The sequence below is a fragment of the Rattus rattus genome, chromosome 1 (assembly GCF_011064425.1).
Source record: "Rattus rattus isolate New Zealand chromosome 1, Rrattus_CSIRO_v1, whole genome shotgun sequence".
NCBI classification, from domain to species: domain Eukaryota; kingdom Metazoa; phylum Chordata; class Mammalia; order Rodentia; family Muridae; genus Rattus; species Rattus rattus.
Window position 1 is genome coordinate 222,821,582 of NC_046154.1, and position 15,692 is coordinate 222,837,273.

A 15,692-nucleotide genomic window follows, 5' to 3' on the forward strand; every position below is an offset into this window, starting at 1 on the left:
TTTCAGTAATATCAGTTCTTCGGTCATCAAATCTAAAATCGTCACTATTCTAGAATCCTTCCTGAGGAGTTCTGATTTTCAGGCTTCACCTCCTTTCCCACCTAATTTTCCTGTTGCTGTGATATTCTACTTCATTTCAAAAATACGCCTTTAGAATAAAGATTAGACACTATCACTATTTTAACCTTGTTAAAATGGTTGCCCTAGCTCACCCTGTTATCTTTTCTTGTTTACTCTCTGATGAGACATTCCCTTTAGGATAAAAAGAAAAACCTTAATTCTAACAATTAAGAAACAAAAGAGCAAAAGTTTAAATAGAAAAACTTTGAGGGGCTGGAGATCAACAGTTCAGAGTTGCTTTTGCGAAGATCCATCACCCACGTGGTAGCTTAGAACAATCCACATTTCCAGCATTTTTGGCATTTGATGATCTGTCCTGACTTCCTAAGGCACTACATAAGCACGTGGCACATGGACATTGATACAGAAAAATCTTATGTATTTAAAATAAAAATGGATACTTTAAAAATGTTTTTCTGCCAAGACTGAACTCCCCAGTGAAAGTGATTGTTGGGGGGAGGGCGGTAATTGGGGGAGGATGGGGAGGGGAACACCCATATAGAAGGGGAGGGGGAGGGGCTAGGGGGATGTAGGCCCGGAAACCCGGAAGGGGAATAACAATCGAAATGTAAATAAGAAATACTCAAGTTAATAAAGATAAAAAAAATATTTTTTCCAGATCAGTCCAACCCATTTCCATTTCTTTATATATCTTTCTTATAAAATTCCCTGACAGGTTATTTTGAGTGAACTGTCCAACACAACTTCCCTTTGTTTGTCTTCATACAACTCCAGTTAAACTCACCCATAAAATTGATTCATCAAGACGACCACATCCTGCTCCTAAAGCCGTGGGCAGTTGGAAAAAGCGTATTTTCTTAGCGAATCATCCACATTTGAAGATCCATTAGATGCATATGTCGTTTTGTGCATTGAAGGGGACCTCAGTTTCAAACAAACAAATATCCTTAAGAGAGACAACTGAGCAGTAGCTTGGAGGTTTCCTCACCGGACTTGAACATCTTTACTATGTTATTTTCTTCCCACTTGACTCAAGTTAAATATCCTTTACTTACCACCTCAACTTTGCCAAATTTTGGTGGTGAAATTCCCTAGTGCTTAGTATTTGTTTTGTTTTCATTCACGATTTTTTGAATTTTTTTTCATTTTCTTATTGGTTAATTTATTTATTTACGTTTCAAAAGTTATCCCCTTTTCCAGTGTCTCCTCCACAAGCCCTCTATTCCCTCCTGACTACCCCCTGCCTCTATGAGGCTGCTCCTCCAGGAGCCCACTGACTCCTGCCTCAGTGGCCTAGCACTCCTGGGTCATTAAGCCTCCACAGGACCAAGGGGTGCCCCTCCCAGTGATCCCAGATAAGGCGATCCTCTGCTACATATCATATCCAGCTGGAACTGTTGGTCCCCCCACTCCCACTGCTGAGTACTCTTTGGTTGGTGGTTTAGTCCCTGGGAGCTTTGGAGGGTTTGGTTAGCTGATATTGTTCTTCTTATGGGGTTGTTCTGCCTTGGGATCCCCGAGCTCAGTCTGATATTTGGCTGTATACATCTGCATTTGTCTTGGTAAAGGTCTGGCAGAGTCACTCAGGGAACAGCCATAACAGACTCCTGTCAGCACTTTTTTTCTGGGTTTGGTGTCTGTATATGGGATGGATCCATAGATGGGGCAGTGTCTGGATGGCCTTTCCTTCAGTTACTGCTCCACTCTTTGTCCCTTCATTTCCTTTTGACAGGAGGAATTCTGGATTAATATCTTTGAGGTGGGAGAGTGGTCCCATCCCTCAATCAAGGCAATGCCTATCCACTACAAATGGTCTCTACAGGTTTTATCTCCACTTTGTTGGCTATTTCGGCCAATGTCTTCCCTGTTGGGTTCTGGGACCCTCTTGAGTTTCTGGCCTTTGGGACCATCTAGTGGCTACACCTAGTTTCCCCTTCCCCAGGGCTACACACCTGCTTTCAAATTTCTGACCCTCTACCTCACAAGATTATTCTCTTCCCTCTTCTGAGTAGGACTGTAGCATCCACACTTTGGTGTGATCTTCTTTCTTCCTGGGTTTCATATTGTCTCATATGGTCTGTGAGTTTTATCGTGCGTATTCTGAGCTTCTTTTTGGCTAACATCCACTTATCAGTGAGTACATAACATGTGTGTATGGTTACCTTATTGTAACTGGTGTGTGTGTGTGTGTGTGTGTGTGTGTGTGTGTGTGTGTGTGTGTGTGTGTGTGTGTGTCTGGTTACCTTATTCACAAAATCACAAAATGGTTATGGTTATTTTCAAGTTCCATCCATTTGTCTGCAAATTTCAAGAAGTCATTCTTCTTAATAGCTGAGTAGTACTCCATAGTGTAAATGCATCACATAGTCTTTATCTATTCTTCTGTTGAGGGATATCTGGGTTGTTTGCAGCTCTGCCTATTGTAAACAAGCCTGCTGTGAAACATAATGGAGCATGTGTCCTTGTTATATGTTGGAGCATCTTTTGTGTGTATGCCCAGGAGTGGTGGGCTGGGTACTCTATTCTACTTTTAAAGGAAACAGTAACTTCTGAATTGTTAGGTTCTAATTTGCAGCTTGAAACCTTCTTCTAAAACATGTCCTGCCCCTGTATGTAAAAGCTACCTACTTATACACTAGCTATCTCAAAATGTATCCCACCAAATTGTCTTCTTAGTCCTCTTCCCATCACTAATGTGTACTGAACTCATACAATCATTAAAGCCAGAATGTTTTAGAACTCTCATCTCTTTCCTTTCTCTAACCTGACATCTCCCTTTCCAAAAAATGCTTACACCTCTTTCTAGAATTTTAATGAATTTTTCATATCCATTTTGATAGCCTTTTTATAGATAGTGTTAGTTTTAACCTATATCATGAATATTGATAACAGACTTTTTCTATAGTTTAATTGTCTATAGAGCAGACAGAAAAATATTTCTGTCTAAATGATCAATTCTACAATTTCACTATGATGCCAAAACAGTTAAGGACTTACCATACTGCCAATGAGTCTTGACTTAGGCACGGCCATTTCCTGTTTTCCTTTATAATTTCTGTGCATGGCTGCCCTTCAACTATCAGAGCAGTCTAGCACAGTGAAGCCCATGTATTATATGTATATTTCTCTGCCAACAATTTCACCAGAATTACTCATTCCTGAGATATGTTAGATATCTATCCTTACCTGAAGACAATCGCAGATCCCATGATCTAAGCTCAACAGCCAGTCAGCAAATCACAACATTCCTGCTTTTCTCAATGTCTCTATGTCCTTTTCACATTTTTATTATTTTTATCATATTGGTTTATACTCATTGTATGAAGTGAAAGGTTTTAGTAGATAATTTCAATGAAATAGATTACATATCTAACTATATTCACTATACAAACTATCCTATTCTTCATATGCAAATTTTTATTATGCAGAGTACTTATATATACATTTTGGGACATACAGGTGAGAAAAATCTCACATACTCATTCACATTTGTTATAATTTTTTGTTTGTTCACTTTTTTGTTTGCTAGGCCTTCATACAGGGCTGAAATAAATTCTATATACATTTTTATTTTAATTTTCCTGATTGCTAATTATATGAAACTTCTATTCCTATAAATCTTAAGCAGTTTTCTTTATAAATACATTTTAAAATACATTTAATAAGCTGCTATGTTCTTGGAAATTTCACACAAAATGCAAATGCATTCCTTTTATTCTTCTGCCCAGGATCTCTTATTTCTCTCATATTCCTGAAAGGTTTTGGGGTTTTTTGTTTGTTTATTTTGTTTGTTTTTGTTTTTAAACAGATGACTGCATCCAGAACTCCATCATAGTGCATTCTTCTAATATTTTCAGATCATCAAGCCTTCTGTTAAGGCATTTGACATGGTTTGATTTGGCTTGGGTATTAGAGAGATGTGATTTAGATTTATTACTCTATATGTGGGTATCTAGGTTTCTCAACATAATGTTTTGGAGATGCTGAATTTTATCTACTACATTATGTTAGTTTTTATTTTTTTTCACGTGGAAAGGTTTAATGAGAGGCGAGTAGAAGGGGAGAGGAATAGAGGCCAGCCATGAGCAGGTGGAGGGAAGAGGGGGAGGGGAATTGGGAGAGAAGGGACAAAGGGGAAGAAAGGAAGAGGGGAAGAGGAGAAGAGCAAGAAGCAAGAGAGCAAGCTAAAGAGAAGACCTACATTAGCTTTTAAATGAAAGCTCCAAAAATCATAGCTGTGTGGGTTAATTTCTTGGTCCTATAACTCCGTTATACCATTTAATTGTCAGATGTCTGTGTAGGAAGGTAGGAGCATATTGTATTTATTAATATAGCCCTTTAACACAATTTTGAAGTAATGTATCACGGTATTTCTTTATTCTTTCCTTTGGCTTTCAATTATTTGAACTTCCAGGTGAATTTTTCATGGTTTCCCGTTACTGTCAATTTCACTGGAGTTTTCATATGGATTGAACTGAATCCACAGATCACTTCGTCATAGAGCCATTTTCTGTTTTATAATACTTGTATTATTTAAAATAACATTAAAATATATATTTTGATCATATTTCCCCATCTCCCAATTTCTTTCAAATCATCTCACAATTCCTGAGTATCCAACTTTAAATTCTTATTCAGAGACAAACAAAAACAATTCAACAACAAGTTCAATAAAACACTCCTTCCCCTAATTCAGAAAAAAAAGAACAACAACAAAGAACTCTCTCTCTCTCTCTCTCTCTCTCTCTCTCTCTCTCTCTCTCTCTCACCACCACCACCACCACCAATAATAAAACCCCATCACATGTTTGTGAACTACTTCTGAACATGTGGCCTCCCTTGGAGTAGGTAATATACCCACTGCCAATTAATTGGAGAAAACTGATTTTTTTCTTCTCCCTGAAGATATAAATGACAGTTCAGTTGTTATCCTTTCTCATAGTTGCTAGGTTTTATTTATTTATTTATTTATTTATTTATTTATTTATTTATTCATACATTCACTTTTGAAAAATATAACTCAATAAAATAAGTTAAAATAAACTGCTATCTTAAAGTTGTACAAAATAAACTACCAGAAGGAAATGTGTCTAACAAATGCACATGAATCAGTACCTGCTTGTTCACAAACTCAGGAATCCCATAAAAACACTAAACCAGAAACCGTAACGTAAACACAGAGGCCCTGTAGTGTGGATGGGGTCTGTGCATACGTCTTCAGTGTGAGTTGCTATGAGATTAGTTGATGTTGATTAGAGGGCCTTGTTTCCTTGTGTCCTCTCCCCCTCTGGCTCTTATGTTCCTTCTGCCTCCTCTTCAGCAGGGTTCTCTGAACTCTGAGGAGAGAGATCTGCCGGAGGCATCTCCTTTAGGACTGAGTGTCTCAAATTCTCTCACTCTCTGCATAATGTCTGAGCTCTATATTTGTTCTCATCTTCTGCAAAAGGAAGGGTCTTTAACTAAGCCTGAACAATGAATGTCATAGAATATCATTAGGGGTTATTTAATTACTATGATATGTTGTATTTTTTTAAAAAGTTTTTTTTTATTTATTACATCACTACTGAAGTTTCCCTTCCCTTCCCTTCCCTCCCCCCTATCCTCTTCTCTTGTCCTTGTTCTCTTCCCCTCAGAGAAGAGCAGGCCTCCCAGGGGCATCAACCAAACACCACATAACAAGTTGTAATAAGACCAGGCATATGCCATCACATCAAGGCCAGACAAATCGATCCAGTAGGAGGAAAAGGGTTCCATAAGAAGACAGATGAGTCAGGAACAGCCTCACTCGCGTTGCTAGGATTCCTAGAAGAACACCAAGCTACTTGTCTATGTATATACAGAAAACCTAGGTTACACCCGTCCAGGCTTTCTGATCTTTGCTAGTTTGCATGAGTCCCAGTCAATTGATTCTGTGGGTCATGTTCTCCTAGTAAATCCCTGAGACTTCTGGTTCCTCTGTTCCTTTCTCCCTTCTCAACAGGGCTTCATAAGTTCTGCCTAATGTTAGGCTGTGGAAGTCTGCATAGATTCCCTGAAATTGTTGGATGATGTCTTGGTGGTGTGTTTGATGTAGATTTTGCTAGGCTCCAGTCCCAGAACACAATGCAGGCAGGAACGCTTGTGGCAGAAGGTATCATGGCTTTGGTTGGCATCTCAAGCCCTTCATTTGCACCCTTGCCTGGTTACAAAAGATGGCCAGTTCAGACACAGTGTCCCGCCAATACTAGGATACATTGCTAGTCTTGTGGGTTCCTTGCAGTTTTCATTACACAAGGTTTTCACCCCACAGGTTTTAACCTCAAAATGTTGCCAATTTCAATAAATTATCCCAGCATTTTCTTCCTCATCCCAATTTTATCCCTCCTGTTCCCAACCCCAATACCAACCACCTCTAGTCTACCTGCAAAATTTTTATATTTCCCCTTCCCTGAGAGATCCATATACCTCCTTAAGCCTTCCTTACGTCTATGTCTTTGATTGGATTCTGTTGTTCAGCATGTCTCTTTTATGCCAATACCATACAGTTTTTTTATGACAATTTTTTTTAGACCTGTATCATTTGATTTTACCCTAGGTCACTGGGCTGTAGTCTCAGTTTCTTGGTCACATGAGTCATATCCTTGATGGGTTCCATCTCATGGACTGTGCTTTAAGTCAAAACGGATTTACTGGTTGGTTATTCCACAGGTTTCATTCCACCATTGTCCTAGCATATCTTACAGGCAGGATACCACTCTAGATAAACGATTTCTGACTGGGTTGGCAATTAGCTCTTTTAATAGTGTACAGAACATTTTCCTATATTCAAGATTGTGGAAAATAGGGGTTAAGGGTCTCTATGCATGTACTTGATGGACATTAGCATGCCCAGTGTGTGTGTGTGTGTGTGTGTGTGTGTGTGTGTGTGTGTGTGTGTGTGTGTGTGTGTGTGTGTTAGCAATAGGGTGTTGCTATACTTTGTGGAGAATGACCTGTCCTGGCAACAGCCTCAGTAAACTAGGATCCTTGTGGAATCCTGTTGGCTAACAACTCAAATAGGTGTAACTCAATTGCTGCACTGGAAGCATCATTTGGTGACAAGAGATGGCCAGTTGGTCCCTGCCTGTTTCCTGCAATGTTTCACAATTCCTTTTAGTTCACATTCATAGATTTGTATATTTTAGGAATTCTGCTAAATGTACTTTAAGAGAAAAAATCTAGGAATAAAGCTTTTTATGAGCTTAAATATCTATACAATATAATTTATAAAACATCAAAGGAAGAAGTTGAAATCACTAGAAGAAGCAGAGATATACCATTTCTGAGCATGAATAAAATTAGCAGCATAAAAAATGGTAATACCATCACTTTAATTACAGATGATGTGATAATATACATAAGTGACTGAAAAAATTCCATAAGGAAGGACTTTTAGTTAATTAACCCTTGCATCAAAGTAGCACAAAATGAACTCACAAAAATCAGTAGCCACCTTATATACAAACAAGTGGTCTAAGAAATAAATCAGCAAAAACTGAATTTTAAATGGCTCAATAATATAAAATTTTTTGTAATATTGCTACACAAGCAATTGAAAAACTTGTATAATAAAAGATTAAAAGATTTAAGTCATTGAATATATGAGAAGATGGAACTGTCTCCCATGCTCATGGATCAGTAGGATTAACATAATAAAAGCAATCTACATATTAAATATGATTCATAATTGTAATAAAATTCTTATAGATCTTGAGAGAACAGTCCTCAGCTTCACATGGAAACAGACACACTTACACACCGCAGGGTAGCAAAAAATAATTCTGAATAACAAAAGAACTTCTTTGAGGTGTCTCTGTCAATTGGCTCAAATTTTACAACAAAGCTACAGTAATAAAACAGCGTAATGTTGGCAAAAAGACACCTACTGAACAACCAAATCTCACTCCAGTACCAAATATAAATTCACACACCCATAGAAACCTGATATTTGGTAAAGAGAACTGAAATGCATTGGAAAGAGGACAGCATCCTCAAACAAAACAAAATCGGTGGGCAAACTGGATAGCTGAAGTTAGAATCCTGCTAGATTTTTTTTAAGAGGCTACACAAAACTCAGCTCTAGGTCGATCAAGGACAGCAGCAGCGACAACAAAAACAAACAAACAAACAAATATAGCTACATAGATCCAACTCTGGAACAGGAGATGACTTACTGAATAGAATAATGCTAGCACATGCAGTAAGATCAACAATTAACATATTGGACCTCCTGAAACAGAGAAGCTTCCTTCATTGAACAAAGTTGCAGCTTACAAGGATGAGAAAAGATTTTTAGCAACTCCATATGTAATAAAGGGTTAATATCCAAAATATCAAAGAACTCGAGAAAATAAATAGCAAGAAAACATAAATGGGATACAGATCTATATAGACAATTATCAACAGAAGGAAGCCATGGCAGAATGACACAGTAATGTTCAACATCTATAGCCATGAGGAAAATACAAAACGGAATGACTTTTAGATTTTATAGCAAACCCTTCAGACTGGTTAGGATCAACAAAAATAGTATCAGCTCACGGTGGTGAGAATATTGATTAAGAATGACACTCAACTCTCATTGAGAAATGTGGTTGGAACCAATTTATGGTTTATGCTTTGTAAACAAGGAAGTCATCAATTTTTTGTTAGTGCTGTACCTGTCAAAACAGACAATGCAACAGACACATGGTAAAATTAATAGAACCCCAGAATGTTACTGATATGGAACAAAAGACACAAACAGTTAGTGCTACATCAGAATAGCGTGAGTCCATGACTTTCCTGTTGACTCAGGTAAATATACCTGAGTTTTGAAATTATTCGAGCCTAATGATTTGGCATATTGAACCTGAAAACAATTCAGAGACTGTTAATGTCATTTGTGGCATGAATGATGGCTTGCTTCATCCTCCTATTCACACTTTAGAATGAGGTCTTAAAGCATATAAGAGAATAGAAAGTTCTGGGTTTCTAAATGAAAAAAGAAATTCTATGTAATTCAATCAGAAGAATATCAATGTTTCAATATTTACACTTTCTCCACTTGACATCTTTAATGAATTGATCATGCTATGAAACCAATACCTAGCTATTATTCAAGTGTCTTTACAACCTCGCTACTTGAAATAAAGTGTGTCATTGTCATGGCCGTATCTTTATAAAAGCCAGAAAATATTTATTTAGTTGGGTTAAAAGGCTAGGGGTTCAGTTTAACAATATTAATTGTTGACAATTAACTTTAAACATTGATTTCATAACTAATAACATTTAAAAGAATTGTTATTTATGATATCTAATTGTCTAAGTAATATAGCTCATTAATAGTACTATTTGTTTAAATTTTAATTAGTAGAAATATAACAGTTGGATATTTCTATAATTTTCATGTAATATAAGTTACCTAATTTTTCAGTCGGAGTCACCATATAGTAGAAATCTGGACTTGTCTATATGTATTATAATATGAGAGAGATTAAACATGTATTATTTCCTGAGCAAGAGTAAATAATAAAGCTTGATAACATTTGAAAGAGAAATGAGACAGGAGAGAACCTTGTGATTCTGACCAAGTTAATTAATAAGCAGTTATCTTATTACTCCATATTTCTAAATTTACAACTCAGTGTGGAAAAGTGTGAAGGTAATATGCAGAAGTGTCTTTATCAAGGGAAATAGGGATGTAATGGTTCAGAGCATGTAAGAGCAATATTTAGGTTATAGAGTTCAGAGGAAACAGGGAGGGATTACCATGAGAACATTTCCATTTTCTAAATTATACCAAGCACATGAATGCTTTGCAAGCATCAGTGGGATCACGTCTGCCTCATAAATACTAAAATTATTAGAAAATCTATTATGTCATTATCTAACTTTACATTCATTAAATATGAACCGTTTTAGAACAGTAAATTCTAAAATAGTTTTCTTTAAATCCTCTAACTAGTTAAAGCAGGATTAGCCGTGTTTCATTGTAGTTTCATACAAAATTATTGTGGAAGGGGATAAATTGTATGTATCAATGTACTGAAAGTAGATATGTAAAACATGGGTATGAATTGATGAACTATCTTTGTTCGCTATTAAATGGTTGTATTTCCAATGGAGATTTGCTACAAATTACTGGAAACTCAGCCAACTGTGACTTTTTAAATTACCTATCTAATATTCTTAAATCATCGGGCCACATTCTGCCCTCTATGTTACCTTGGGCCTCAAATCTGAAGTTGACTTTCTTCCAACAGTGCTCATATTGTAGAAAATCATAATCATCTTTACCATTTGCTAAAGTCAATAAATAATGCAAGTTTCTACTTCAAGACTATCTACCTTACCATTTCTAACCAGTTACAGAATCATTTTTACTTTAATTCTAATGTATCTTCTAATATCTTTCACCCCTTTGTCTCTTAACAGAGTCATAATACTAGCAACTGTGCTTTCCTCTTAGATTCCTGCAATCAACTCTTAAGTGATATTCTTATGGCTAATCATGCCACACTTAAAATCAATTTTTACACTCCATAATAACCACTGTTTGACATTTCAGACCTCTGAATTTAACTTGTAGATATTCCCATATTCTGACACAAGTTTTCCATGACTTCAGAAGTCCTTTCAACTCCAGTGTTTTCCTGGGCCTTCACCCCAGCATTGATTCCTTACTCTTCTTTCAGTTAAAAATAATCTCAGAGAGTATGTGCAAATTTGAAACAACATAAGCAAACACTTTATTACAGTATTTTTATTCCCCAAAAACATATTTTGAAGACACAATGTTCATTAGACCACATCTTGAGTCTGTAAAGGAAAATTCCATCTTTAAACAAATTTGTCTTCAGTTATAACAAGCTAAGTTAGTGGCTTATAAATGTAAACTAAAGCGAATTCCTTCATGGACTACTAACTTAATTTAAAGGGAGGGATAAGTTTGGATTACCATGGTGAAGAACAGCACTATAGGTAGCAAGAGGCACAGGCTTGATTTCCTTGCCATGAAAATCCTTACTGATCCTGTGACACAAGTACTAAGGTAAAACTGACGGAGTCAAAGCCCATCAAAGTGTCTCCCAGCTCTGACAGTGTTTCTTTAAAGGTTTGCAAAAGGCTTAACAATTCCTCCAACACCCTTATCTTACAGCTCCACCAACAGCTTTGCGTTCCCTACTTTGCTTCAGACAATGGCATCCATACAAGTTTAATCGACTTATCCACTTACCAAATTGTAGGTGGCTCAGAACCTTCTATTTCTAGGTAATCATATTTTTCTTCCATTTGGAAATCAGTAAATATCAGGGAAATTGTGTCTCCTGGCTCTGCTACAATAGTCCATGTGCAGTCTGCATTGTTATGGTATTCATTAGGAAATCCCGGACTGGATATGATGCCACTGGATCCTCTCATTGTTCCCCCACAAGCATCTTCAGCTGTTAAAATCAATAAGAATGTATTAAAATCTAATTGTTAAGGCCAATCTTACTGAGTAAATTCAATATTTATATATTAAAATAACAATCCAAATGTGATATCCAATAAGTCTATGAGAAGTCTATCTGCTTCATGTATAAATATGAAACACATATTGACAATTTATAAGTACTGTTTGAAATATAAATGAACGTAAGTAAAAAATAAGTACACTTCAAAATTAATGCTCAGTATAATAAAATGCAGGACTTTTTCATATTTAAATTAAGAAGTCAGTAATGTTAAAAAACTCTGTTTCCTAAAGTTACCAAATGAGAAACATTTATCATTTCACATACTTTTGTTGATTGTGGAATGTCTTTACTTTCAATGTCTTCATTCATAAAGATATGATTGAAAATATAATATAATATAATTTGCCAGTGTAATCTTTCAAAAGCTACTGAACAATGCTGATAGGGACACAATTGAAATTAAGTTATGTATTACATACCCAGAATATTTTAATTAAATTATATACCTCATAAATTCCTAGGAATTTATAACATATAAATCCATAATTCAGTGAACATATTTTACAGTACACGTGAATATATGTACATATATACATATAAACATTCATCTATACACAGATGTACAATATATATAATTTTTCAGCAAAATTTAAAAATTGAGCTATATTTCTGATTTGTAAATAAATCTTCATATAGATTCCATACTCCACTGGTAGTGTAAATTATGAGAGTGTTTACATGAGCAACTGTGCTAATATGAGATTATAAGAGCAAAAATTGCTTTTATCTAAAGGAATTGAACTTAGAATATTTACCTATCATAACAGTGTTTAGGCAAATAAAGTTAATAGGTTACAAATTTGCTTGTGCAATAAACTACATCATGATTTATGTTGCTGCTTTGACCAACTCAGGGAATTCCTTTAATATAAGTCATTTGAGGAAATGATTGTTTCTATAATAACCAATTATAGGTTGATGAAAAGGAGCATCCTCAGAACATCAATGAATATAGAAGAAAAATTGTTTTACTTAACTCCATAATGGACAGGGAGTCACATCTTGTTGTTAATGGGAACAACATCATTACCATCTTGTATGAATAAAATTGCATTGGCATTTTCTGCCTTGTTATACTGCATAAGTAAATGAATATTTAGCAGCATAATTTATAACCCAAAACATAAATACATCTTACAAAAGACATGTTTCCCTTACCTCACAAACACTTGCTACACTTTGATACACAGTTTTGTCATTATTTTATAGTGTCTCGAGTTTTTATGTGTTGTTGCTATTTTTAGAGATTATATTAAAGTTACATAATATTCTCTTCACATTCTTTCCTCCAAAACTCCTCACACTCCCCTCTATTGAGAAAGAATTAGAGGTCTTGTCTTCTCCTTGTGACATATTGTTTCCTTATCAAAACATATATAAAAAATTAGGGAAACATATGCAACAAAAAGAAAAAAAAGACTCCATGATTTTGGAAGGGGGCAAGGATGAAGATATTAGAAGATTTGTGGAAGGGAAGGGGGAGATGTAATTATAGTATAACCCACCCTCCAAAAACAAAAAAAGGGATTTTTCTTCAGAAACTCTAGATGGGCAGGAAATTGAATGCATATTTGTAAAATAGTTTATGTAGAATGTAACACCTCGGTCATGTATTTGAAGTATTTACTGCTATTTACTAAACACAAGGAGAAACAAGGAAAAAATGCAGCTGTAATACTGATCAAAAGTCACTACCAGCTTTGATCCCTTAGTTTAATCCATCTTGCAATGAGGTAAGCACAAAGGAAATAAGAAAATGCTGTATTATATTTCTGTAAATAATGAGAGCAGTAGTAATAGTGGCAGTAATAATAGTAGTAGTGTTTTTCCTAATTTCCTGCTTGCTAAGGATAAACTATCTGTGTGCATTACAGTATATTAAAATATTGAATCTCTGTATTTTCAAAAGATAAATTTGATATTTATAGCCATGTTGGAAAAATATGATCAAAGCAAATTAAAATAGTCTTGGGAGATTGTTACCAAGGTGGTAATGGCTCAATTTATTCTAACACCATTAGTCATAATTTTTAAAGTAGATTAAAATTTTATGTATGCAATATAATTTTACATGCATAAAAATATGCATGAGCCACAGATGGGGAAACAAAATATTAAGTATCTCTTCAAAGTCTGTGCTGTAGAATGTGGAGAAAATATCAATTCAGCCATTGGAATTAGCTAAAGAAATGAAGACTTTAAAGAAACAGAAAAACAAGACTATTTTTAATTTTGGATTTTTGGCTATTACAATTATCTGAAAAAACTTTTCTAATTTTTATTAATTAAATGATGAAGTTTTTATTTGATACTACTATTATAATGTAAATCTGTTTTGAAAGAACACTTATTTCAATACTATTTAATGAAGTTTATGTTTGTGAATTTTTGTTAGGAATAGGCAAATGGATGGAACTAGAAAATATCATCCTCAATGAGGTAACACAATCACAAAAAAAAAAAAACCACATGCTATGTGCTCACTGATAAGTGAATATTAGCCCCAAAGCTTGGAATACCCAGGATACAATCCACAGACCAAATGAAACTCAAGAAGGATGACTAAAGTGTGGATGTGTCAGTCCTTCTTAGAAGGGGGAACAAAAATATTCATAGGAGGAGATATAGAGAATAAATTTGGAGCAGAGACTGAAGAAATGGCGATTCAGAGCCTGCCCCACCTGGGGATCCAGCCCACATACATACAGCCACCAAATCCAGACAATATGGCTGATGCCCAGAAGTGCATGCTGGGAGCCTGATACAGCTCTCTTCTGAGAGACTCTGCCAGAGAATGACAAATACAGAGACAGATACTCGCAGCCAACCACTGAATTGAAAGAGGTAAAGGGTTGAAGGAGCTGAAGGGGTTTTCAACCCCATAAGAACAACAATACCAACCAACCAGAGCTCCCAGGGGCTAAAACTCCATTCAAAGTGTACACATGGACAGACCCATGGCTCCAACTGCATATATAGCAGGGTATGGCCATGTTGGGCACCAATGGGAGGAGAATTCCTTGGTCCTCCTAAGGCTGGACCCCCCAGTGCAGGGGAGGGTAGGGGCAGGGAGGCATGAAAGGATGGGTCAATGGGTGGGCAGACACCCTCATTGAAGAAGGGGAATGGGGAATGGGATAGGGCATTTATGGATTAGAAACTGGGAAAAGGGATAACGTCGAAAATGTAAATTTAAAAACTCCAGAAATGCAAATCAAAACAACCCTGAGATTTCACCTCACACCAGTGAGAATGGCTAAGATCAAAAACTCAGGTGACAGCAAATGCTGGCGAGGATGCGGAGAAAGAGGAACACTCCTCCATTGTTGGTGGGGTTGCAGACTGGTACAACCATTCTGGAAATCAGTCTGGAGGTTCCTCAGAAAATTGGACATTGAACTGCCTGAGGATCCAGCTATACCTCTCTTGGGCATATACCCAAAAGATGCCCCAACATATAAAAAAGACACGTGCTCCACTATGTTCATCGCAGCCTTATTTATAATAGCCAGAAGCTGGAAAGAACCCAGATGCCCTTCAACAGAGGAATGGATACAGAAAATGTGGTACATCTACACAATGGAATATTACTCAGCTATCAAAAACAAACGACTTTATGAAATTTGTGAGGCAAATGGTTGAACTGGAAAATATCATTCTGAGTGAGCTAACCCAATCACAGAAAGACATACATGGTATGCACTCACTGATAAGTATTAGCCCAAATGCTTGAATTACCCTAGTGGCCTAGAACAAATGAAACTCAAGGCGGATGATCAAATGTGAAGGCTTCCTCCTTCTTTAAAAGGGGAACAAGAATACCCTTGGCAGGGAAGAGAGAGGCAAAAGATTAAAACAGAGACTGAAGGAACACCCATTCAGAGCCTGCCCCACATGTGGCCCATACATATAGAGCCACCCAATTAGACAAGATGGATGAAGCAAAAGAAGTGCAGACCGACAGGAGCCGGATGTAGATCGAACCTGAGAGACACAGCCAGAATACAGCAAATACAGAGGCGAATGCCAGCAGCAAACCACTGAACTGAGAACGGGAACCCCGTTGAAGGAATCAGAGAATGAACTGGAAGA

At 36.3% G+C, this 15,692-nt stretch overlaps 1 protein-coding gene across 2 annotated transcripts in view; it reads right to left on the bottom strand.

Annotated features, from left to right (window-relative positions):
* The window catches only part of Csmd3 (CUB and Sushi multiple domains 3), a 1,591,133-nt gene that overhangs the window by 884,034 nt on the left and 691,407 nt on the right, over positions 1–15,692 (bottom strand). For both annotated transcript variants that reach the window (XM_032915225.1, XM_032915219.1), the window contains exon 5: positions 11,318–11,525. In XM_032915225.1, the coding sequence (XP_032771116.1) occupies positions 11,318–11,525 (208 nt within the window). The remainder of the gene's footprint in view (positions 1–11,317; positions 11,526–15,692) is intronic.